Consider the following 26,721-nt stretch of genomic DNA (forward strand, 5'->3'; position numbering starts at 1 on the left):
GGAGAGAGGTAGCAGAGGGTCAGTTCAACTGCCTGCTAGCGGGCCATTTCCATAACTGCAGCCATGGCGCATCATCTACAGAGCCGCAGATCCACCTGCTATTGGTCCGTGATCGGCAAGCTGCACGATCATTGGACAGGCGACCTGTCAATCACCCCCAAAAACATAGTCTTTTCTATCGTCTAATTTACTCTAACCGTGTGAGTTATATCAAAGTTCATGTTCAAGTTGTTATGAAATGAGCTATATAGACCCAAACCGAGTTTTGAACCATGGTGTAAACATGTTTAATCCTGTTGTAAAGTCGGGCATTTTAATATGGGGGTGAATGGGGAATGACTCCCTTTTGGAGCCAGCCTCAAGTGGTGATTTGAGGGACTACAGCTTTCAGTATCACTTCTGCTGCTTGGTCTGTAAAAGGCCGAGCTCGCCGCCTGGTGTATTCACACACAAACAGCTGACTGGTGTACACACACACACACACACACACACACACACACACACACACACACACACACACACACACACACATACACAAACAGCTGACTGGTGTATACACACACACACACACAGCTGACTGGTGTATACACACACACACACACACACACACACCATTCATATTTATCATCCACAGAACACTTCACCACTCATGTACATATTGTATATATTGACTTGATTTGATTGCACTTGCAACTTTGTGATTGTCTTTAGTTATCTTCCTACTTCTTATCTCTGTATATTGATGTGACCACTACGCTGCATACAGACACTAAGACAAATTCCTCGTATGTAACTTGCATACTGTGGCAATAAAAGTGATTCTGATTCTGAACAGCTGACTGGTGTATACACACACACACCAACAGCTGACATGGTGTACACACACACACACACACACACACACACACACAGCTGACTCACCCTGGAAGGAGAGCCCAGGATGGTGGGCAGAGGGCTGCGTTGCATCAGCTCACTGAGCCTGGGGGAGGAGTGCAGAGGTCGCAGGGTCATCAGACCCGCCTGGGGTGGAGCCACCACCGGGTCAGAGTGCTGCTTCCTGATTTGCCGGCTGCCTGTCGGCTGCCTGCTGCCACCGCCGGTACACTCCAACAGACAGGGGGCGCTGTGGAGCCGCGTGCCAAGTCCCGCCGTCTGTGGCTGCTGCTGCTGCTGCTGCGAGGTCGGCCGGGGGTCAGTGTGCTGAAGAGCTGTATAGAAGAGGAAAATGAAACAGTGGGAGGTTAGAGGATAGTGCTGCTTTGAGATGACCTTAGATCAGTGGTTCTCAAATGGGGGTCCGCGGACCCCCAGGGGTCCGTGGCACTTTGCCAGGAGGTCCGCGAAAAGTTTTCAGGTAAAAAAAAATAAAAATAAAATAAAAGCTACATGTTACTTATTCCTTCTCAAACTACTTCCTACATGGTGCTAGTCTATCAAAATATCTTGGCTGTCATTGATTGTGTTGCATAGTGGTTTTCTGTATTGTTGACAAATTGTGATATTGTAAGTCGCTTTGGACAAAACAAAAGCGTCTGCTAAATGACGTAATGTAAATGTAATGTAATAAAAAAATAAAAATAAAAAAATGTTTTCAAAATATTCATAGTCAACGAAAATAGTTTATGCTTTAAATCTAAAATGGTTCATGGATTACATTCTAATAACAAGCCTATCAAATTAAAAGTCAAGCACGTTACCGTGGAAACAATTAAGCTTAACCCAAAATGACAAATCAGAATGAGGGGGTCCCCGGTATATTTTCTATCTTGTAAGGGCTCCTTGGCTGAAAAACATTAGAGAACCTCTGGTTTAGATGACCTTGTCACACATTTATAGAAAAAGACAACAGGTGGCAGGAGAAAAGCAAACAACAACAACAACAACACCAACCACAACACCCCCAGAAACAGATGTATCTACAGCAGAAATATTGGGTTATGTTAAACAAATCGTTAAACAGATCGTCATGTTTCGACAACACCTTTAACACCCTTTACATTTAAATCATCCATCCATCCACACGACGCAAAAAAAAGTAATCATGCATGTCAGAAGTGGAAAGACAGCAACTCCAAAGAACAGATTTCATTTGAATATCTTAAATGTTTCCTTGTAGAAACTGTGTTCTTCCACAAACGCACTCTCAGAGTGAAGCACAGGCAAACAAGACATCGACTCAGGGGAAACTCCCCAGCCTGAGGCAGCGCAGAGAGAAGAGCAACTGGTGGTGAGACAGTGTGTGTGTGTGCGTGTGTGCGTGCGTGTGTGTGTGTGTGTGTGTGTGTGTGTGTGTGTGTGTGTGCGTGTGTGTGTGTGTGTGTGTGTGTGTGTGGTGGGGGGGGGGGAGGTGTTTGTGCATTCACACAGCGAACAGCTTTCAAAACCAGCTGCCAGATGTCCAGATAAGCAGAGACACATCGGGCGATGTTAAACACAGTCACCTTGTCTACATCTGAACCTTTGGACAACAACTCCCATCAGCAGCTAATCACATATTAGCAGTGTTGGGGGTCACTCATTACAAAAGTAACATATTACATGTAATATATTACTTTTAGCAGTAACTCAGTAATATAACTTATTATATATAACTTATCCACCTTATTTTTGGCAGCCATTTTGCCTTACGTTAACTATGGGTTCTATTTCCGGTGTAACCAATTTAGATAACCCCCCAGCCCCCGACAAAAAAAACGTCTGAGGATTTTACCCTTTTACAGCAGAGCCATTCTGCTCTACAGCCGTGTCGTTCGGGTGCTGGGATAACGTAATGCATTGTGGGTAGTCGGCTACTAACTGTGGCTAATGTTAGCGGCTAGCTAGCTATGTTACATGGCAGTAAAACGCCACCAAATTGATTTAACTTTTAACCATTTCAAGTAACACACATTTCGAGTTTCCATACGGACCTCCAGCGTTGGTTAGTTGTTTATAACGTGACTATATTTATAACTTTTATAACGGACTCCAGCTTCCGGTTTATAATTCGGGTCTGCAGCCAAAGAGTATAACAAAGGAAATGGCAAGCGTCAACAATGAGTCACGTTAAACCGGACCTTGTACCCACGATTCTTTTTTTACAGTGGGGCATTCAAAAATAAGGTGGATAGGATTTCAGTAATATTATACCAGTTACTTTGTCAAGTAACTAAAGTTACAAATTGAGTTACATTTGATTAAATCAAAGCACATATTTAAAAAAGATACAATCATTTCCTAATCAAACTGTGTGTTTTTTTATGCAAATAACCACTATCGATGACAATAACAAAGGAGAAGAATAACATTTAGAATTTTGGATTGTTTACACTGACTTCAAGGCGGTGGAAATTATTTTTCGGGATGGGTGGCAATGTCATTCTGCTGCTGCTGTTGTTTTGGTCAAAGTAATGCAAAAGTAGTGTAATGAGTAACAAGTCACTCTACACAGAAAGTAACATTGTAAAGTAACTTATTACTTTCAAATGAAAGTAACTAGTAATATGTAGCACATTACATTTTGAAAGTAACTTGCCCAACACTGCATATTAGTGATGCTAAGGTGAAGCCCCGCCTCTGTGGTACCTTGAGGAGAGAGCTGGAAGGGTCTGGCTCCTCCCAGCGACAGCCTGCGGAGGATGGGGGCCACGCCCTGGCCGTACGGCGGTGAAGGCCCGGGCCTGGCCACGCCCAACGCCCAGCTGCTGCAGCGATGCACCGCTGTCGACAGCCTACGGATGGCGCCGCAAGAAAAGCTCATTAGCTTGGTGTTTGTTTCACCTCAAAAAAATGAACAAGTCATCGTAGAGGAGGTGAGAAAAATAGAATGGGAAATTGAGTGCGTCTGTGTGTAGTCTACATACCGTGGCGAGCCATCCTGTTTGGGAGAATGGAGGTTCTGCTCCATGCGCTGGTAGTTTTGGACCTGACTGGGAACTGGGATAGGCATAGACTGGCCATAGTTACCATGGTTACCACCACAGCTACTTCCATGGTTACCATGGTTACCACCACAGCTACTTCCATAGTTACCATGGTTACCACCACAGCTACTTCCATGGTTACCATGGTTACCACCACAGCTACTTGGTGAGAACTCGCTGGGCCTGCCAACAAGAGAGAGAAGAACAAGAACAGTGCTAAGAAAAAGAGAGAGACAGCTTTGTGTGTGTGTGTGTGTGTGTGCGTGTGTGTGTGTGTGTGCGTGTGTGCGTGTGTGTGTGTGTGCGTGTGTGTGTGTGTGTGCGCGCGCGTGTGTGTGTGTGTGTGCGTGTGCGTGTGTGTGTGTGGATACAGACAACACTACAGTTCACCCTTGTAAGCAGAAATAAGAGATTGGAAATTCTGTGTAACAGATAATACTGCCAAACTATCTGCACATTTTTTTTTTTTTTTAATTCAATTTTTTTCCCCCAATTTTTTTAGATTTCCCCCCAAAACTTTATGGCATATTATTACAATACAACAATACTGGTGTTGACAGTAATAGAAGTTGCCAAATCATTCAAAACAATAAGCATTTTGCTTTTAGGAGCATCGTGCCAGCGTGCAGCACTGTTCCAAAACGTGTCAACGTGTGTCGTTGCCTGGGAAACGCACATCCCATAATACAACTGTTCGCATCGCATCCCATAATAGTATGATGATACTTGAGGTGCCATTGCGAACTTAGATTAGAACAGGTTAGCTAAAAGTTTAGCGTCGCCAGCGAGGGCCCCCGCCGTTGCGGTCAGGGCATACGTTTTGAAATCCCTCCAGGCCTGAAAACATTTCTAGGGGAAACACTGTAATAGCATAACCAATATAAAGATGTGTTCATGCACACTTGACTCAAGACAGTTCTGGTTTTTCTTTAAGATTACGGCTACAAATATCGGGGGCAATTTTCGCCGGTGGAGCATGGTTTTCCGGGGGCATTCTGAGATTTCTTGGGGCATTTTTGCCGTTGCTTCTGGCTACATTTCTATGATGTTTGCATGTCATACTCTGTTCTACCTATAGCTACACAGGCCACATGTATATCAGCAGGTTAACACTTTGTGTTTGGCGCTGTTACCTGACAGGGCTTGGAGAGCCGCTGTAGGAAGGTGAGTGTGGTGGGGATTTGCCTTGGCTACACAGACCAGCAGAGGCCAGCAGAGAGCTGACGGAGGGGAGAGAGGACACAACAAACATGATTAGCTTCAGAGCTTAATTAAGAGATATTTAACACCAAACCTGATCTGTGTGAAGCCTTACAGCTAAGCATGCTTACTGAAACTGCCATCTGCTGTTGGCTGGTCTTTTGATGACATCACCTGGCACCAAAGATCAGCCAATAGCAATTGGCAATTTAATTAGCGTGCTTTTACCTTTAGATGTCAGTTTTTACACATATTTGGGTTTAGTTTACCGTACTTACTCTTTAACCCATCGATACCTGATGCAAAGCGGAAATATTTTCGAGTGGCCATATTTTCAAAGCGGAAATCTTTTAGGGTGGCTATTTTTTCAAAGCGGAATTTTTTTCGGGTGGCCATATTTTCAAAGCGGAATTTTTTTCGGGTCACGCGGTTCGCAGTCTTAAAGGGATACACACACAAATGAGGGATATACATGCAAATGCTGCATCAGCTATCAATGGGTTAAGGCACTATCTTAAAAATCTAATAAGATTCTTAACACGTTGACTGCCACTGACGTATTAATACGTCGATTTTTTTTTTTTGACGGTGCTACGTGAATCAATGCCCCCCGCGTCTCCTATGGAGATATTGGAAGTATTGAATGTGTATAATCTATTTTACCGACCAGCTAGGTGGCGACGGTCCTCTCCCGACAGAGAGAAAGTCAACCAAAAGCAGCCGCCTCCCGCGGCTGCTTCCTCCATTCTCAAGGAAATGGCTTGGCGAATTTACAGTCAGAAACGAACGAGCCTCATTCTCATACTGTAGGCGGGGACGCTTTCGCGCTGCTGCGGTGGGGGGTTCCAGAAATGGACTGGGTGGGTAGCATAAAGCCTAGAGTCGCACGGGGCTTCATCGGGGCTCTCAAACCCAAGAGACGAGTGAGACCTATCCACACTCGCTGCCAGGGAGGGAGGCTGCTCAAACTCGCTGCCAGGGAGGGAGGCTGCTCAAACTCAGCAGCAGAGCACTCGCTTGTGACAAACGCAGGCTGAAAGCCACTAGACACGCACACGGAGGGAGGAGTTGAAGGAGAGGGCGTTCGGAACTATATTGTTTGGATGTCTGATCTCTCACTGATGCCAAAAATAAATGGTTAAAGTGACTGTTCTGCCTGTTTGATTGAATTTCACAAAACTGCGATTATCTCAGCTTTCACTCTCAGACGCTAAAACCATGCTGTACTCAACGGCTAATATCTACATAACTACTAACTCTACAAACTAACTCTTTTAGACAGAGAAAGCACACATTCTATTAGTACTTTTGTGAACTTTGTGTTGACAAACTCCAAGCAGAAAAGAATCCTCGGCTCTTGTAAAATGAGCCAGAATCCTCAAAAAAACGGCTTGGCAAAAGCTACCTACAGCAAAAAAAAAACGGCTGGCAGTCAATGTGTTAATATCACTTTTGTATCACATGTAGTTACTGTGAGTCAAGTATGTTCCTCTATCAACCAATTTGATCTTCAGATTGTGTTACATAAGCATCTTATAGCACAGGTGAGGGACATCTATGAAGAACCAGACCTACTTACCCGCTGTTCATCAGGCTGTCCTGCAGCCCTTTGCTCTCACAGGTCAGCTCACCTGCTGCAAAGCCACGGTCAACAGAAAGAGAATTCCCCTCCGATCAATAAAGTATCACAATACATTCATAATAAACTTAAAGAATATAGAATGAGAAGGACAGAAACAATATGTCTAATTACCATATATATCCAGTTTCTGCACTGCTATTCTCACCTAACTACATAAACACCTTGTCTATAAAAAGAAGTGGTCTACAATATGGCACTGACGTTGCACCCATATGAACATTTTGGCCGATACCGATAACAGATATTAACTATGCTGTTATGGCCGATAACCGATATTTACCGATATCGATATGATCTGTATAAAAACACATTTGTATGATAATCAAATTGTGTACATACTGAAAAACACATGTAAACACTGTGAATTTGAAAAAGTAATGGATTTCTTTATTTCCAAAACATTTGGAAAAGCCCATAAATCATAGATTTACCGCATTTTTTCCTCTCAATGTGAACATTTTGGCTGATACCGATAACCGATATTAACATTGCAACATTGGACCGATGCCGATGTGTTGACTAACATCGGCCGGTACCGACATATCGTGCATCCCTACTCATCAGACACTCTATCATGTATGAGGGCCTGTAGGGTGAAGGACCAGATCATCTTCATCCTGAGCTTTGGATCAAGGCCTGCAGCAGAACACATCTTGGTAGAGAGCCCGTTAGAAAGCAAGCCTCTTACTGGTGAAGTGGGCGGAGAAAGCAAGCCTCTTACTGGTGAAGTGGGCGGGCACAATGACAAAGTCATCTGTGTCACAGGAGGAGGAGAGCCCGTTAGAAAGCAAGCCTCTTACTGGTGAAGTGGGCGGGCACAATGACAAAGTCATCTGTGTCACAGGAGGAGGAGTTCTTGCTGCTCCCGCCTCCTCCGGACGAGTCCTTGAGGAGGAAACCAGTGGCCTCCTGGGTAGGGGAAGCCAGAGCTTTGGCACGCACATGCTGAACCTCAGCCAGAGACTGCTGCAGTGACGGGGAGGGAGAGAGGGAGGGGAGGGAGGGGAGGGAGGGAGGAGAGGGAGGGGGGAGGGAGGGGGGAGGAGGGAGGGGAGGGAGGAGAGGGGAGGGAGGGGAGGGAGGGGGGAGGAGAGGGGAGGAGAGGGAGGAAGGAGGGAGGGGGGAGGAGGGGAGGGAGGAGAGGGAGGGAGGAGAGGGAGGAGAGGGGAGGGAGGGGAGGGAGGGGGGAGGAGAGGGGAGGAGAGGGAGGGAGGAGAGGGAGGGAGGGGAGGGAGGAGAGGGAGGGAGGGAGGGAGGAGAGGGAGGAGAGGGAGGAGAGGGAGGAGAGGGAGGGAGGAGAGGGAGGAGAGGGGAGGGGAGGGGAGGGAGGGAGGAGAGGGAGGAGGGAGGAGGGAAGGAGGAGAGGGAGGGGGAGGGGGAGGGGAGGGAGGGAGGGAGGAGAGGGGAGGAGGGAGGGAGGGAGGGAGGAGAGGGAGGAGAGGGGGGGAGGGAGGGAGGGAGGGAGGGGGGAGGAGGGGAGGAGAGGGGGGGAGGGAGGGAGGGAGGGAGGGGGGAGGAGGGGAGGAGAGGGAGGGAGGGAGGGAGGGGGGAGGAGGGGAGGGAGGGGAGGGAGGGAGGAGAGGGAGGGAGGGAGGAGGAGGGGAGGGAGGGGAGGGAGGGAGGGAGGGAGGAGAGGGGAGGGAGGGGGGAGGAGGGAGGGGGGAGGAGGGAGGGAGGGAGGGAGGAGAGGGAGGGAGGAGGAGGGGAGGGAGGGGAGGGAGGGAGGGAGGAGAGGGGAGGGAGGGGGGAGGAGGGAGGGAGGGAGGAGAGGGAGGGAGGGAGGAGAGGGGAGGGAATAAAAGTAAAAAGTGAACAGATAGTGATGACCTGGCTGTGCACTGCCTGCTCTCATGTTCACACCAGGCAGCTCAGCTGCTCCTATTCCTATTTGAAGCCTACACTCTAAGGGCCTGCTTCCAATGTGACACACACACACACACACACTTAGGGATGTCACGATACTATAATTTCTACTTCGATACCGATACCCAGGAAAATATCGTTAATCGATACCATTTTCGATACCACGGGAAGGGGGGGATGACGACACAACAAGAGGCATAAAAATAAAGTTAGACAGATGGACGGACAGACGCACACTTCTCCATAATCTAGACCTGATCAAACTTTGAATTTAGACAGCAGATTAGCCCTGCTCTAGCATCAGAACACGTTTAGCTTGTTGAAGCAACAGATAAGCACCAATGATAGGGAGGGAGAAATCAGTGATTTTTCATTCAAATAAAGCACTGATGCTATCGAAACTGTTGCAAATGAGTGTTGTATCCGTTTCAAATGTTTAGTATCGATACTTATCGATACTATCGATATCTGTTGCAAATGAGTATTGTATCCGATTCAAATTTTCAGTATTGATATTTTCGATACTATCGATACTTTTGACAACCCTAACACACACGCACACACACACACACACACACACACACGAAGCTGCGGAAATTATACTAAAAAGCTGCAGTTCCTCGAATGGCCACTTGAGGCTGGCACCAAAAGGGAGTCAATCCCTGTTCATGCCCATTTTAAAATGCCTGAGTTTACAACAGGATTAATAAACATGTTTACAGCCTGGTTCAAAAAACGGTTTTCGTTTATATATCTGATTTCGCCTTTCATGACAACTGGGGGGGGCAAATTTTTATATAACTCACCCGGGTAAAGTAAAATATAGGATAGAAAAGACTATGTTTTGGGCGTGATTGACAGGTCGCCTGTCCAGTGATCGCGCAGCTCGCCGATCACGGACCAATAGCAGACAGAGCTGCGGCTCTGGGAAACCCCTGGTTTCACGCCATCTCGATCGAGCTGCGCAAGAACCCAAAGATGGCGACAGCCACACTCACATACTCTAGGCTTCAAAACGGGACTCCAAAAACCAATGGGTGACATCACACGGACTCCTATCTCCTTATCCTCCTATGTTTTAAACAGTCTGTAGTTTAAACTTGACACACAGAGAGAGACATGCAGAAGAAGGTAGAAGACAAACCGGTGGTGAGGTCAGGTGAGAGAGAGAGACATGCAGAAGAAGGTAGAAGACAAACCGGTGGTGAGGCCAGGTGAGAGGACACACAGAGAGAGACATGCAGAAGAAGATAGAAGACAAACCGGTGGTGAGGCCAGGAGAGAGAGAGAGACATGCAGGAGAAGATAGAAGACAAACCGGTGGTGAGGCCAGGTGAGAGAGAGAGACATGCAGGAGAAGATAGAAGACAAACCGGTGGTGAGGCCAGGTGAGAGAGAGAGACATGCAGGAGAAGATAGAAGACAAACCAGTGGTGAGGCCAGGTGAGAGAGAGAGACATGCAGGAGAAGATAGAAGACAAACCGGTGGTGAGGCCAGGTGAGAGAGAGAGACATGCAGGAGAAGATAGAAGACAAACCGGTGGTGAGGCCAGGTGAGAGAGAGAGACATGCAGAAGAAGATAGAAGACAAACCGGTGGTGAGGCCAGGTGAGAGAGAGAGACATGCAGAAGAAGATAGAAGACAAACCGGTGGTGAGGCCAGGTGAGAGAGAGAGACATGCAGAAGAAGATAGAAGACAAACCGGTGGTGAGGCCAGGTGAGAGAGAGAGACATGCAGAAGAAGGTAGAAGACAAACCGGTGGTGAGGCCAGGTGAGAGAGAGAGACATGCAGGAGAAGATAGAAGACAAACCGGTGGTGAGGCCAGGTGAGAGAGAGAGACATGCAGAAGAAGATAGAAGACAAACCGGTGGTGAGGCCAGGTGAGAGAGAGAGACATGCAGGAGAAGATAGAAGACAAACCAGTGGTGAGGCCAGGTGAGAGAGAGAGACATGCAGAAGAAGATAGAAGACAAACCGGTGGTGAGGCCAGGTGAGAGAGAGAGACATGCAGAAGAAGATAGAAGACAAACCGGTGGTGAGGCCAGGTGAGAGAGAGAGACATGCAGGAGAAGATAGAAGACAAACCGGTGGTGAGGCCAGGTGAGAGAGAGAGACATGCAGGAGAAGGTAGAAGACAAACCGGTGGTGAGGCCAGGTGAGAGAGAGAGACATGCAGGAGAAGATAGAATACAAACCAGTGGTGAGGCCAGGTGAGAGAGAGAGACATGCAGGAGAAGATAGAAGACAAACCGGTGGTGAGGCCAGGTGAGAGAGAGAGAGATACATGCAGGAGAAGATAGAAGACAAACCGGTGGTGAGGCCAGGTGAGAGAGAGAGAGATACATGCAGGAGAAGATAGAAGACAAACCGGTGGTGAGGCCAGGTGAGAGAGAGAGAGACATGCAGGATAAGGTAGAAGACAAACCGGTGGTGAGGCCAGGTGAGAGAGAGAGACATGCAGGAGAAGATAGAAGACAAACCGGTGGTGAGGCCAGGTGAGAGAGAGAGAGATACATGCAGGAGAAGATAGAAGACAAACCGGTGGTGAGGCCAGGTGAGAGAGAGAGAGATACATGCAGGAGAAGATAGAAGACAAACCGGTGGTGAGGCCAGGTGAGAGAGAGAGACATGCAGGATAAGGTAGAAGACAAACCGGTGGTGAGGCCAGGTGAGAGAGAGAGACATGCAGGAGAAGATAGAAGACAAACCGGTGGTGAGGCCAGGTGAGAGAGAGAGAGATACATGCAGGAGAAGATAGAAGACAAACCGGTGGTGAGGCCAGGTGAGAGAGAGAGAGATACATGCAGGAGAAGATAGAAGACAAACCGGTGGTGAGGCCAGGTGAGAGAGAGAGAGACATGCAGGATAAGGTAGAAGACAAACCGGTGGTGAGGCCAGGTGAGAGAGAGAGACATGCAGGAGAAGATAGAAGACAAACCGGTGGTGAGGCCAGGTGAGAGAGAGAGAGACATGCAGGATAAGGTAGAAGACAAACCGGTGGTGAGGCCAGGTGAGAGAGAGAGACATGCAGGAGAAGATAGAAGACAAACCAGTGGTGAGGCCAGGTGAGAGAGAGAGACATGCAGGAGAAGATAGAAGACAAACCGGTGGTGAGGCCAGGTGAGAGAGAGAGACATGCAGAAGAAGGTAGAAGACAAACCGGTGGTGAGGCCAGGTGAGAGAGAGACATGCAGGAGAAGGTAGAAGACAAACCGGTGGTGAGGCCAGGTGAGAGAGAGAGACATGCAGAAGAAGGTAGAAGACAAACCGGTGGTGAGGCCAGGTGAGAGAGAGAGACATGCAGAAGAAGGTAGAAGACAAACCGGTGGTGAGGCCAGGTGAGAGAGAGAGACATGCAGGAGAAGATAGAAGACAAACCGGTGGTGAGGCCAGGTGAGAGAGAGAGACATGCAGAAGAAGATAGAAGACAAACCGGTGGTGAGGCCAGGTGAGAGAGAGAGACATGCAGGAGAAGATAGAAGACAAACCTGTGGTGAGGCCAGGTGAGAGAGAGAGACATGCAGGAGAAGATAGAAGACAAACCAGTGGTGAGGCCAGGTGAGAGAGAGAGACATGCAGGAGAAGATAGAAGACAAACCAGTGGTGAGGTCAGGTGAGAGAGAGAGACATGCAGGAGAAGATAGAAGACAAACCAGTGGTGAGGCCAGGTGAGAGAGAGAGACATGCAGGAGAAGATAGAAGACAAACCAGTGGTGAGGTCAGGTGAGAGAGAGAGACATGCAGGAGAAGATAGAAGACAAACCAGTGGTGAGGCCAGGTGAGAGAGAGAGACATGCAGAAGAAGATAGAAGACAAACCAGTGGTGAGGTCAGGTGAGAGAGAGAGACATGCAGGAGAAGATAGAAGACAAACCAGTGGTGAGGTCAGGTGAGAGAGAGAGACATGCAGGAGAAGATAGAAGACAAACCAGTGGTGAGGTCAGGTGAGAGAGAGAGACATGCAGAAGAAGATAGAAGACAAACCAGTGGTGAGGTCAGGTGAGAGAGAGAGAGAGACATGCAGGAGAAGATAGAAGACAAACCAGTGGTGAGGTCAGGTGAGAGAGAGAGAGAGACATGCAGGAGAAGATAGAAGACAAACCAGTGGTGAGGTCAGGTGAGAGAGAGAGAGAGACATGCAGGAGAAGATAGAAGACAAACCAGTGGTGAGGCCAGGTGAGAGAGAGAGACATGCAGGAGAAGATAGAAGACAAACCAGTGGTGAGGCCAGGTGAGAGAGAGAGACATGCAGAAGAAGATAGAAGACAAACCAGTGGTGAGGCCAGGTGAGAGAGAGAGACATGCAGAAGAAGATAGAAGACAAACCAGTGGTGAGGCCAGGTGAGAGAGAGAGACATGCAGGAGAAGATAGAAGACAAACCGGTGGTGAGGCCAGGTGAGAGAGAGAGACATGCAGAAGAAGATAGAAGACAAACCAGTGGTGAGGCCAGGTGAGAGAGAGAGACATGCAGAAGAAGATAGAAGACAAACCAGTGGTGAGGCCAGGTGAGAGAGAGAGACATGCAGAAGAAGATAGAAGACAAACCAGTGGTGAGGCCAGGTGAGAGAGAGAGACATGCAGAAGAAGATAGAAGACAAACCAGTGGTGAGGCCAGGTGAGAGAGAGAGACATGCAGAAGAAGATAGAAGACAAACCAGTGGTGAGGCCAGGTGAGAGAGAGAGACATGCAGAAGAAGATAGAAGACAAACCAGTGGTGAGGCCAGGTGAGAGGTGGAAGAGCTGCTACAGGAGCTGGCCGACGCTGAGCCGGGGAAGCAGGTCATGGTCACAGTAGGAGTTGCTGTAATAAAACACAACCACACACACACACACACATACACATACATACAGGCACACACACACACACACACACACACACACACACACACACACACACACACACACACACACTATTATTGGCTGTCTTTACACTATTGCACTGCCAAGAAATTATCACAATTATACACATTTTCTGTATCATTAAGTGTTCCCTAATTTGTTTTTTTACAGTGAAATAAAATTGCCATTTGTTGCGACCATAGGCCGTGTGTCCATCTAGCGTCTTTTTCCGACCGTTAAACGCTGGAAGTGCGCTGGGAAGCTCTGATCTCAGTGCACAATATAACAAGGAAGCAGTCTGAAAGTAACGTTAGCTCACTGCGGTAGCTAGCTTGATAGCTGACAGCTAACATTAGCTAACAACACACATACAGTGATTTAGCTCAACACTCACAAGAAATATTAAGTGTCTAGCCAATCTGCTCCCACAATTGAGCCTTTCTGTCTCTGTTGCGATAGTTTCTCCATATGATTCGTTGCCAGAAAAGGAGCACCCGACACCAGCGTCTTTCTGAAAAGTTAAAATGTTTTCAGCTGGAGGAGCGCTGGGAGTCGGGCGCACAAAAAACGCCGGAGCGCTGTGAAAATAGACGCTGGACGCAGCGCACTTTCTCTCGACGTCCGTGTGCGCCCGCATACGCCCGCTCCTCATTGGAAACGACTGAAAAAAGACGCCGGAGCTGATGAAAAGACGCTAGGTCGACACAGGCCCTTAGGTGTGTTTATAAAATTGATATTTGTTGTGACCTTAGGTGTGTTTATAAGACACTCTACATCCATATATCATACAGAAAATGTCTCCTAAAAACACAGAATGATGGAACCAAAATGCATTGAGAAGCTGATGGCATCATCTCACTCACTCTTCTTCATGGAGGAGCTGGCCTCCAGGAAAGCATGACAGAAGAACTCATCTAGAAACAGAAGAGAACGAATCAGGGAGAGGCAATGAACTCATCATCACACCAACACTCAGCGTGTGTGCAGTAATGACACACACACACACACACACACACACACACACACACACACACACACACACACACACACACACACTTCCTGCATAGAGGATTTTTTTTGGTGCCCCCCCAAAGTGGTTTTACCCACCGCCCACTGGCCCAGGCCTCCCCCATAGGCCTGATGTATTTGAGTTCAGGATAGTCTCACTTGCCAGACTATCTCCGTTCCGCGCAGTACCAGCGAGCGCAGGAGAGAGTCTGGCTCCTCTTACTCTCACTCTGGTCTACGGGGAAAAATGCTGTTATCTTTACAATGATCCCCAATCCAAATCTTCGTCAAAACTTGCCATTTTCAGCGTGTAGGTTGCTAGCTTGCCAGCTAGCGTTGTTGTTGCTTCACAGCGGCGGAGGCATTTGAGAACATCACGCTTTGAGTGGAAAGTGATTTCCATTGGCTCCGACTGAAATGGTCGGAGCCAATGGCAGAGCTTCTCTCCTGCTGACATGCCGTCTACTGCTAAGCGTATACAGTATCCCTTTGTAGTCCCTTTGTGTGAGGTCCTGTTATGCCTGTACCATGTGATTGAGAAAGGACTGTAGACTCATTCGTGTACATGACTTGGTAGTCCCTCCAGGCAGTCCTGTACATTTTATTGTACTTGGCAGTTCCTCCATGATTTTGCAGTTTTTTTAGTGTGTGTGAATGTTGCAATAAAAAATGCTTGATTTTGCCGTTTTTGTAAAAAAAAAAATGCAATGCAATTTGCGAAGTTTTATGTGTGTGTGTGTGTGTGTGTGTGTGTGTGTGTGTGTGTGTGTGTGTGTGTGTGTTTTGTTTTCTTTTTGCTGTGAAATTGCAGGAACTGGCAAAAATAGCAAGATGAGAAACCTGTTTTGTCTTTTTTGCAGAGAAATTGCAGGAATGTTTGAAAAATTGCAAGCCCCCGCAAATACTGCAGAGATCGGTTGAATTTGCATTAATTTATTGCTATCGCAAAATCACAATTTCCTGGAGGGACTGACTTGGCAATAAAAAGGTCTTTGACTGCAGTTGGAGTGTGCCTGTCTGTGGACTGACCAAAGTCCATGCGGTCCTTGTGGTTACGCTGCAGCAGGCCGAGCAGCAGATGTCTCAGGTGACACGAGGTCTCTCTGGGGATGCTGCAAACATCAAGCACAAACATCAGTCCACGATACTGCATTAAGGGCCAAATACAACACAAGTCATGGAAAACATGCTTAATTGCAATTTTGGTTTAATTTTCATTTGCTTACTTGAACTAAAGATTAGCATTTATCTTTACAGAGAGATCATGAAGTGGAGTCAAACGTCGTGATAATTTAGTGAGGCAGTCTATCTTATGAAAGACAGGAGGTTGACAGAGGTGCGTTAGGGCATGTCATCTCCAAATATGTTCAACTGATTTAACTATGCTAGCTATTTAGCTATGCTAGCTATGCACAAGTAGCATGAGCGTGTTCAGTGACAACAACCCCGTAGGAGGGAGAGTTGCGAGCTTTTTTAAGTGACTGACCGAATATCATTCAGCAACAGAGTCATGTTCCAAGGTAATGGGCTCTTCACTGAACACTTTAAAGGTCTTTGCACACAGAGTCCGAATTGTTCGCTGCGTTTTTTTAATCCGTCATCCGGAAAAAAAAATGTCACGCACAGATACCTTGCACACTGAGTTTGATGCGTTAATTATCCAATATTCGTTGTGAAAATTCGCAGTACAGGGCAACTACCGCGATCCTATTGATCCAGAACAGCGGCTGGCAGTGTGTCTGAGGTAGGCTGTGTGTGTGTGTGTGTGTGTGTGTGTGTGTGTGTGCGTGCGTGCGTGCGTGCGTGTGTGAAAAAACGGGCTGTGACTTTAATTCATAGATCAGTTTCTCATTCGTGATGACATTGTGGAGATATTTCTGTGTGTCTATCTACAGCAGTTACAGGAAGAGATGATGGACAGCATCTCTTTCAGTGTGTCATCACAGCATTAGTTTATCATCATGAACGAGTCAACATGCTGTCATCATGCTGTCATCATGCTGTCATGATGTCATCATCGTCATCATCATAAATACTTACTTGGGGCTGAGACTCTTGTTTTTTTCATAGAACAGCCGGAGGTCCTGGGGACTGCTAGCCTACAGGTGACAGAAGGACATGTGTGTCAGAAAGGCTAAAAAAAAAAGTACTAGTATGTATGAGAGATGCTCACAAATCAAGTCAAGTCTCAAGTCTTTGAGCTCAAGTCCAAGGCCCAATCCCAATTACTATCTTAACCCTCAATCTTAACCCTCAGACTCAAAAATGCGCACTCCCGCGAAGTGCTAGTGCTGTCCCGATTCTCACTTTGTTAAGTTAAGGGTCGAGTTTGAGCGTGATACGGCCCTCAGTTTTAAGATTTTCCAGTACCACCCTTGGCGGTGAGTGCGATCCCAGAATCCCTTGCGTGTCATCAGCTAGATCCATTCAGATGGAAGATGGCGGCGAACGGAGGAAAAAAGTAGCCCGACAAAGTTAAGTATTTCCTTGTTAATAGCGATGTAAAAATTACGATAACCATTGTATTAGCTTAGTTTAATGTCATTTTATGGATTTCCGTTTTGGAATCCTAAAAGGGCTAGAATGACCGTGCTTTCCGACGTGAGGGCTGGCTTGACTGCAGTGTTTAACTGCAGTCAAGCCAGCCCTCGGTCATTCTAGCCCCACTTGTTTTGTGGTGCGTTGCATTACACGTAGGCTGTATCTTGATAAAAACAACTCAACAACGACATTACCACCGAGAATTATGGCATTTCGTAACAACGTTAACAATGTTATAATATAATAATAATAATATGGCTTGACCAGCACGGCTAGTCGGCTACTGACTATCGATAGTTAGCAACAACAATTGTTGTTAGGATTCCAAAACGGAAATCCATAAAATGACATTAAACTAAGCTAATACAATGGTTATCGTAATTTCTACATCTATATTATCAAGGAAATATTTGTATGGATGCTTTTTTCCTCTCCTTTTGAATTGACAGACTGGACGAAGCTTTGGCATACTGCTGCCCCCCACAGTCTGAAGACGTATCTGCCTTTAAGGGCTGTCCCATTTTAAAGTCGCAAGATAGCCCTTAACACTTAGTTTTGAGGGCTACTAAGATTGAGGGTTGAGCTTGAGGGTTAAGATTGAGGGTTAAGAAAAGAATTGGAATTGGGCCCAAGTCTCTGATGGATGAGCGTTCTATCATCTGCTGGATGCCATTCGGTCTGCTTACAACACTGCATAGCTCAAACTAAGGAATTTAAAGCATGTACCTGACTCATTTATGTATACAGTAACAGCATTGATTGGATGATATTAGTAGATATTTCCTTAATGTTAATGCACCCCCAAAAAAGAAAAAAAGATTGTTCACAAGTCCCAAACCTCAAGTGCAAGTCAAGTCGCAAGTCTTTGAGGACGAGTCTCAAGTCACTGTGTGTGTGACTTAAGTGCGACTCAAGTCCAAGTCTCAAGTCCAAGTCCCCATCTCTGGTATGTATAGGTCTGTGAGAGCATGTACACTTCATGATCTAAAGGACTTTACAATAGCATAACTGCAGACATTTGCCTAGCCTAGGTAAACCCAGCCCCCACGTGACCTGCTCTCTCAGTTCCCAGTGACTGTAAGCAGGGTGAGCCTGAGAGCAAGTCACTGGGGGCTGGGTTTACCCAGGCTAACATTTGCCTTGCTCCACCCAGTGAGCTGCACACAGCCACAGTAGTGACACAGGAAGAGGAAAGCTACTCAGCTGGTTTCAGAACATCCTGCCCAGCCAGTTTAGATTAAATGGTTCATAAAAATGTGTCTCTTTCATCTTTCATGGAATGAGTGAAGTCAGGCAGGACAAACAGCTCTGTCTGGGTTTGGACTTCCACCATCTCTCACTGGCCAGCCTCCTCTCCCTTCCGTCTGAGGAGTCTGGCGGCGCAGGTCTCCATAGTGGGATTGCGATGGGTGGCACTTAGCGGCAGTGCCCTTGGAAAATAGTTTCCAACTTGCTGTTTTCAGCGTGTAGCAACGAGCTAGCGAGTAGGTTTCTGCCGTTAGCTTGCTAGCTAGTTAGCGTTGTTGTTTTCACTGCGGCGGCAGGGCACTGTTTACAACGACACACAGGGAGGAGGGAGCGGAAGCCACTCTGATTGACATGGTCGGAGCCAATGACAGAGCTTGTAATAAGCCGGGAGCGGACATCCGGCAGCGACCGAAACAGTCGCTCAAATGGGAGAGCAGCTGTAGAGCAGGGGAGGGCTTATCCCTGTTGCCTGTTTCCGCGGCGCCAGACTCCTCGGACGGAAGGGAGAGGAGGCTGGCCAGCGAGACTATCTCTCACATGACCTGGAGAGAAGAGACAACCTGTTTGGGTCACATGACCTGGAGAGGAGAGACAGCCTGTTTGGGTCACGTGACCTGGAGAGAAGAGACAGCCTGTTTGGGTCACATGACCTGGAGAGAAGAGACAGCCTGTTTGGGTCACGTGACCTGGAGAGAAGAGACAGCCTGTTTGGGTCACGTGACCTGGAGAGAAGAGACAGCCTGTTTGGGTCACGTGACCTGGAGAGAAGAGACAGCCTGTTTGGGTCACGTGACCTGGAGAGAAGAGACAGCCTGTTTGGGTCACGTGACCTGGAGAGAAGAGACAACCTGTTTGGGTCACATGACCTGGAGAGGAGAGACAGCCTGTTTGGGTCGATCTAAGAGCAGTGCAGAAGAATGCAGCCAGGACCAGGATGAAAACATGCATTCAATGTGTGCATTCAGAGTTCAACACTGTCTATTCATTTAGGTGGAAAAGATCAAACTTAAAGTTGATCCTTTATATCTTTACAACATAGAAAATTACTGTGGGAACAAGTGTTATCTTCCCAGCAAAAAGACTGATGTTAGCTACCACCCTTCAAAAAGTAGCAATCATTTTGTATGAGGTGAATCATTTGTTTTGAAATGGAACTTCTACTTTTGGAATTAAACTTTTGTTTTATTTTCTAAGCATGGTAATTTACTGGACAGGGTATTGTGTACATTAAGCGGAGGTTGCATTATCAAACAGTAGTTGATGAGTAAAGAAGTATATAGTCTCATCCAGAGCCGTATAATAGAAGAGTTGCGACATCTCCATTCACTCCAATGGACCAGTTTTTTACTCTCAAGAGTTCCAGGAAGTAAGGTCCTGGATTAAGCAGCACTGTCGAGTTGCAGCAAAATAGACAGTTTGTGTTGTACTCTGAAAGGGTTTTTCCTAGCCTGGGTAAACCCATCCCCCACGTGACCTGCTCTCAGACCTGTTCTCAGTCACTATGGTCTGGATTCCCACCATTGTTAAACGATTTCCTGCGGTTGTTGGCCCCCCCCCGATAGACCGCTCCATTACGCAACCGTCATCCAACCAGCTTTGTGCACAGAGCACATGCGCAGTGCAGCAGATGGCGTCATCGCTCTGCGACCTTTGTTGTTAGCAAGCGAGCTAACACTTTTCATTTCAGTACTGCTAGCACGCAAATGGTTACAACCAGCTACAAGAAGAGAGAACATCGCGTGACGGTGGTCAGGGAATGAAAGAGGAACAGGACAACTGTCTACACAGTGAAGAACAGTCATCATCTATACAGCTGCTGCCAACCTGATGAGGAAACAGGCATGCTTGTTATGCTGGACACTGAATGCCAGACTGCAGACTTCATCCTCCAGTGCTGTTCGCCTCAGGACTTGAAGGGCTAACGTTGTACCATGGACTGTATACATTCTGTGCTAATAATGCTAGCATGCTAACATCCTTTTCACACACACACACTGAATATACCGAAATGCTAGATTTGATCATGGACTTAACGCTAATGTTAATCAAAAACGGCCGCAGTCATAACGGTAAGGTGTGTTTGACCTAATTGAAATATTAACGTTAATGCCCTCACATTTCAGCGTGGTTACAGATAAACCTATTTAACGCTAGCTAGCTACAGTAGATTTTTGGAGGCGTTAATGTGAATGTCATGACGTAGTGAGCGTAGTATTATACTGTATATTATACATAATCCAGATGTAACCTAGCTATAGCTAGACGTTAAGAGGTTAGCGTGAATGCGACTGAGACCTGACATTACTGGCTTGATATCATATTCCAGATGCAACCTAGCTAGATAAGCTCCACACTGCTGTATGAGTAGCTACAATCAAATGTATCAAGCCTTGATATCATATTCCAGATCCAACCTAGCTAGCTAGATGTTAAGAGGTAGGAATATACCGAAATGCTAGACTTGATCGTGGACTTAATGTTAATCAAAAACGGCCACACTCATAACGTTAAGGTGTGTTTGACCTAGCTAGAAATATTAACGTTAATGCCCTCACATTTCAGCGTGGTTACAGATAAACCTATTTAACGCTAGCTAGCTACATTACTGGCTTGATATCATATTCCAGATGTAACCTAGCTATAGCTAGACGTTAAGAGGTTAGCGTGAATGCGACTGAGACCTGACATTACTGAAGTGAATACAAGTGACCTATATTTTTCAATCCTGTCTTTGAATAAAAGTTGTACATTGTACTTGAAAACCATGTCTTTGCTCCCTTATGTGTTCACAATTACAACAAATCTGTATGGTTTATCTGTTGGCATTAAACCGTGGTATTTCCTTGGGTGATATTCCATATTTGTCATTAAACCTAGCTGTTCACATAAATTTGCAATGATGATCGACCACGTGAGATATCACAAGTAGCCTACTTTTATTAAAAAATAAAATGCAAAGAGAGGTTTCCTTCTCTAACTATTGGTGCGTTCACAAAATATTTACACGAGATTTTTTTTATAAATAATAATCAATAACGTGGATAATGATGACATCTGCAGCTGCTGGACGAGAGACAGAAGAAACTACGAACGAAGATTGGAGCAGAGGACATGACTACAGAGAAACTTAATCGACCAGCACTCTGCTTCAATCAATGAATGCTTATAAATAAACCATACACATGAGAATTACCGTTAACGTTACAGCATTTAATAACATAAATATGGTGATATCTGGTGGTCTGAAATTACTCTCTATCTACAGTAGGGTAACTGGCTCCTATTGTGTCTTATTATTGTAACGTTTGAATCAGCGTTTCATAACTATAATAGCCTAATGTTACTGTAGCCTGGATGACGTCAGCTAATGCTACCCAGCCTTCCAGCGTTTATCTTCCATAATGCATTAAATCATAATCACAATGCGAAGACATTAGCTGATCACCACAGAGCTGCACAGACAAGTTTATCAGATAATTTCGCCGTAAAATGTGTCCAGGTGATCAGCTCTGAAGCCCCGGCTTGTATGGTCCGCTAAAATCCGATTTCGATATAGGTGTTATTTTGATCAATATTGTATAGCTGGCTAGACAGAGGAGTTTATCTGGAATCAGTGTGACAAGATCCCTGCTGCTAGCTTGTCTGCCTTTCTGTGTCAGAGTATCTAGCTACATTATCTGCATTACATGCTACACCATGCAAATATATTTCGATATAATTCAAACAATTAGCCCACTGTACTACTGGACTGTGTATTGCTGTGAATAAGTTAGATTTGATTGTGTAAAGTGTTACATGTTATATTTTTAACTGAGCTTTGCAGAATTACCTCAACACAATTGTGTTGTGTATCAGCTTTAAATATCCAATATATACAGCATTAAACAAACGACCAGCAGCATTCAAATGTGCAAAAACGTTATATTTATTGAAATGTGGTGATCTCATGTCACATTACATAATGTTATGCCCAAATGGTCTACTGCCCAGAAGCGTCACTTTACATGTTTGGTAGGGAATTATTTTAATTATGTTAAACCAGCGTTTATCTTCCATAATGCATTAAATCATAATCACAATGCTATGAAGACATTAGCTGATCACCACAGAGCAGCACAGACAAGTTTATCAGATAATTTCGCCATAAAATGTGTCCAGGTGATCAGCTCTGAAGCCCTGGCTTGTATGGTCCGCTAAAATCCGATTTCGATAACGCTAGGTGTTATTTTGATCAACAGACCTCAACCTCAACAGCTGTTTTCACTTGAATTTCCTCACGTAGTTGCATAGCCATATAGCTAGCCAGCTAGTAGCTAGCTCGGGAGCTATGCTTTAGAGAGGCCAAATGCTAACGGCTAGGTAGTGCTAAGCCGCTGCAGCTGTTACACGTCATTGACAAAGACGCACTCTCTGATTGGCCGATCACGGCAGGACTGATGTTGGCAGTCACGCCGTCACTCATTGGCTGCGGGGTGGCTGCGGGTCTGCGGGAGTCTTTAAACCGCCGCGGAAATCGTTCTGAATGGCCCGTTCGCTAGACGATAGTGACTGGGAACTGAGAGAGCAGGTCACGTGGTGGCTGGGTTTACCTAGGCTAGGTTTTTCCCCCCCTTGAATCAAATTGTACATTATCAGCTTTATTTTAGCATGCAAAAGTAGCGCGAGACTCATTCCTGGCTGTTCATTGGCTAATGAGTCTTGCATGTTGGTCCTCCGCTGACGCCACTCTCTCTCTAGAGGACACTAGTCTCATCTATCTCTTCCTTTCACCACATGACCTCACAGTATAATCTCCAGTGCATGTGAGAATTGTTTCAGTTGTTGTGTCTAAAAATAAAGAAACTGGTCTCCTACCTGCTCCATTTGTAAAGCACCTTGGGATAACTCTTGTTATGATTTGGCACTATATAAATATAAAATGTATTGATTGATTGATTGAGTGATTGATGTAGGGAAACAGTGGATGGATGAATCCAGAAGGAGGCGGTTGGCATGAGTTTGGTCACCCCCATGGGTCTGCATTGCTGCTGAGATGCAGGTAGGTACTAATTACCGATCAATGGCCATTCAACTGCCTCGTGACAACGTTGGAAAAACTCTCACAATGTTCTCGCACTAACGGCTGTTTTCTAGCAGATTTGGAGGAAAATCGTGATAAATACAGTTTATCGGGGTATTTTTTGGCCGTGATAATCGTAATGTAGGAAGGAAATGTTCTATCAGCCCTCCCTAGTGGAGGTTGTATGTAACTGTGACCGTGAACCATACTGGAAAAAGGCTCAACGATGTTTCCCCTGGAGAAGTAAACATGGTGTACCACATGCATTAATGCTGCTCACCTGAAAAGGCGCCTTCCCAGTCAGACACTGGAACACGATGGTTCCGATGCTCCACAAGTCGGCCTTGGCATCATAGTTCTGCGACATGATGACCTCAGGAGCCTAGTCCAGAAAAACAGAGGGAGACCATTTTCTTTTCTTTTTTTCCCTGATTTTTTTTTTATCCCATTTTTATCCCCCATTAGTGCTAATTTTAATTTATTTATCCTGGTTGCTGCTCCACCCTCTGCCGATCTGGGGAGAGCCGAAACTGGCTCCATGCTTCCTCCGAGACATGGGCAGTTAGCCAGCTGCTTCTTTTCACCTGACAGGGGAAGCTTCACCGGTAGGACATAGCACGTGGGAGGATCCCGCTATTCCAACCAGTTCCCCTCCCTCCGAACAGGTGCCCCTAACGACCAGAGGAGGAACCACATTAGCAACCAGGATATTGCATGTTTTGGTGAGGGGTTCCTATATGAAGAAAACCCCCGGGAGGCACGGGGAGAACATGCAAACTCCACACAGAAAGGCCCTTTTGACGACCCCACCCGGGCGGTGGGCACTCGAGGACATGCGGACGGGCACACACTCCTTCAGCGCTCACAGCGTCCCAGGTGGGAATCAAACCCAGGACCTTCTAGATGTGAGGCGACAGCGCTTACCACTGCACCACCGTGCCCCCATGGAGGGAGACGATTTTCAGCACGACACGCCTACAGAACTGCTTGACTTGGCAATTTATGAGATGAGTTATATTACGTTTTTTCATTGTTGTTGTTTTTTCTCCCTAATTGTACTTGGCCAATTACCCCTGCTGTCCTGGTGGTTGCTCCACCCCCTCGGCCGATCTGGGGAGAGCCGTAGACTAGCACATGCTTCCTCCGATACATGCGCCCCCCATCAGCCGCTTCTTTTCACTTGACAGCGAGGAGTTTCACTAGCAAGACGTAGCGCGTGGGACGATCACGCTATTCCCCCCAGTTCCCCTCCCCCCCTAACCGACCAGAGGAGGCACTGGTGGAGCAACCAGGACACATATCCCCACCGGGCATCCCACCCACAGACATGCGGCCAATTGTGTCTATAGGAACAAATGATCAAGCCAGAAGTCCCGCCTCCAGGAATTGAACTCGGGTCTCCGCGGTGGTAGGGGAATGATTTTACCTCGACACTACCCACACGCCCCCTGGTGGTAGGCGAGTGCTTTTACATCGACACTACCCACACACCACACGGCCCTGACATGATTTACATTGTCAGTATCACACCTGCTGCATAGTTTGATGAATTGTGTTAAAACATGACAATTATCCAGGAAATTGAACCATCAACATTGAATGGTTTATTGAGGCTGTTTTGATCAAAACCTGAATTTTTGAAACAGCCTGATTTTTAAACCGATGACTGTGCCTTGTTTATTATTCTAATAATTTTGGTTGACTTTTTTAGGTTTTGAGTGGTTTCATGGGTGGCAGCATCAGAAAACTTCATATATTTATCGATCATGTAAAATAAAAGAAATCACCAAAAATTATGAAGTTGCTCGATGTTCACTGGCCAGCAGAAGTATGCTAGCACATTATCTGAGCATGCTGCTAAATGTGCTCACCATGTACATGGGAGACCCACAGAGTGTTGCTGCCATCATGTTGGTCTGGAGGTACCTGGCAAAGCCGAAGTCGGCTGGGGAGAGAGGAAGAGGAAGAGGAGGGGAGGGGAGGAAGGGCAGAGTGAAGAAAGAGGAAGAGAAGGAGAAGAGGATGAATGAACACTTTGTGTGAGAAGGGAACAGGGCTGTGTCCTCATACACAACAGCTGCACATCCCTGGAGCAAACACAAACCCATTATATGAGAGGAACATAAAAACATCAGCCAAGGAAGACAACAGATGTTTATACGGGGGAGAGGACTCTTACTCGATAGACCCTTTTCACGGGGGCCATTTTGTGTCGAAAAGGCAGAATAAACACAGGTGCGAGCAAAACACTAATGAGGGTTGCCGTTTCTCAATACCAAGAATGCGTTCTTGTTCTTGTGTTCTTGGGGAGAACGTTCTTGCTAGTCGTTCTTGGAAGAATGAACTCACTAGGTCACAAGCACACATAACGCTGTTGGCAGTTTGAGACGATGCATTCTTGAGGGTATTGAGGGTATATACCAGCGCAGAGGCCACCTGCAGTACTACACCAATAAAAAGCTCCGCTGATGTAGATGCAGCCAATTGTGCTCTGGAGCTTTTTGCCGTTTTTCGCCATAAATGTTAGTAAAGTGGCCTTTATTGAAACCTACTACCCTGCTTGTAGGCATCAAAAGTCATCAGAAATTAATTTAGTGGTGAAATAAAACTTTAAATTGTAAAAAAGAACTTCCCGGAGCTTATGGCGTCTTCTCTGCTGCGTTCTGCCTCCGCTTATGCCGAAATGCATGCTGGGATATGTGCCTTGTCAAGTTGACACAAGTCACCAACCAGAGCATCCTCGGTAAAGTGGGCGTGTCGAGAACACATCTGGGAATTTTAAGCGTTCTTGGCGAAATGTGAACTTTGCATTGGAACAGTACTTGGGCTGCGACTGATGACGTTTCACAGGGACACAAGAACGCAAGAACACACAAGAACGCTTATTGAGAAACGGCCATGGAAGGTGGAAACCCTCATTAGTGTTTTGCTTGTACCTGTGTTTACCCTGCCTTTTCCACACAAAATGGTCCCCATGAGAAGGGTCTATTATTGTCTTCTGCGCTTCACAAAAAGTCCATAGTGGTTTGAAAAAAAATAAGTATTTTGTTTCATCTCCTTTAGGTTCCCAGCTGAACGAACTAATAAAACATATACAATGTCATATTGTAGCAGTAATAGCTGAAAGGCTGTTCTTCAAGGACCCCCTCTGGGATATTATGGCTTTAATCAAAAGCTTCCAAAGAAAGAACTCTTTGGAGCAAATTGATTCCCTGCAGCACAAGAGACACAAAGCAAGACACACCACGTGCTGTGCGTGTTTGTCTTCTACACATTTAATACAACACTAATGCACATGTTCTGTACTGCCTGAACGCTTTTCTCCAAAGTAGACTAGGCTGCAGTACATGCATCATACAACAAAACAGCAACAACATTTGACAACAACAATTAATCCATTTATTGGAAATATCAT

General features: G+C 46.2%; 1 protein-coding gene across 1 annotated transcript in view; it reads right to left on the reverse strand.

The window, feature by feature from the left end:
* Nucleotides 1–26,721, reverse strand: part of ulk1b (unc-51 like autophagy activating kinase 1) — a 71,610-nt gene that overhangs the window by 21,106 nt on the left and 23,783 nt on the right. The window contains exons 7-18 of the mRNA XM_083657686.1: nt 25,178–25,251; nt 23,587–23,688; nt 16,499–16,557; nt 15,488–15,570; nt 14,314–14,364; nt 13,321–13,412; nt 7,545–7,710; nt 6,682–6,736; nt 5,036–5,122; nt 3,843–3,962; nt 3,565–3,710; nt 922–1,208 (exon numbers count right to left, since the gene is read on the reverse strand). Coding sequence (XP_083513812.1) covers nt 922–1,208; nt 3,565–3,710; nt 3,843–3,962; nt 5,036–5,122; nt 6,682–6,736; nt 7,545–7,710; nt 13,321–13,412; nt 14,314–14,364; nt 15,488–15,570; nt 16,499–16,557; nt 23,587–23,688; nt 25,178–25,251 — 1,322 coding nt within the window. The remainder of the gene's footprint in view (nt 1–921; nt 1,209–3,564; nt 3,711–3,842; nt 3,963–5,035; nt 5,123–6,681; nt 6,737–7,544; nt 7,711–13,320; nt 13,413–14,313; nt 14,365–15,487; nt 15,571–16,498; nt 16,558–23,586; nt 23,689–25,177; nt 25,252–26,721) is intronic.

This window comes from Poromitra crassiceps, assembly GCF_964638095.1.
Source record: "Poromitra crassiceps genome assembly, chromosome: 21".
NCBI lineage: Eukaryota > Metazoa > Chordata > Actinopteri > Beryciformes > Melamphaidae > Poromitra > Poromitra crassiceps.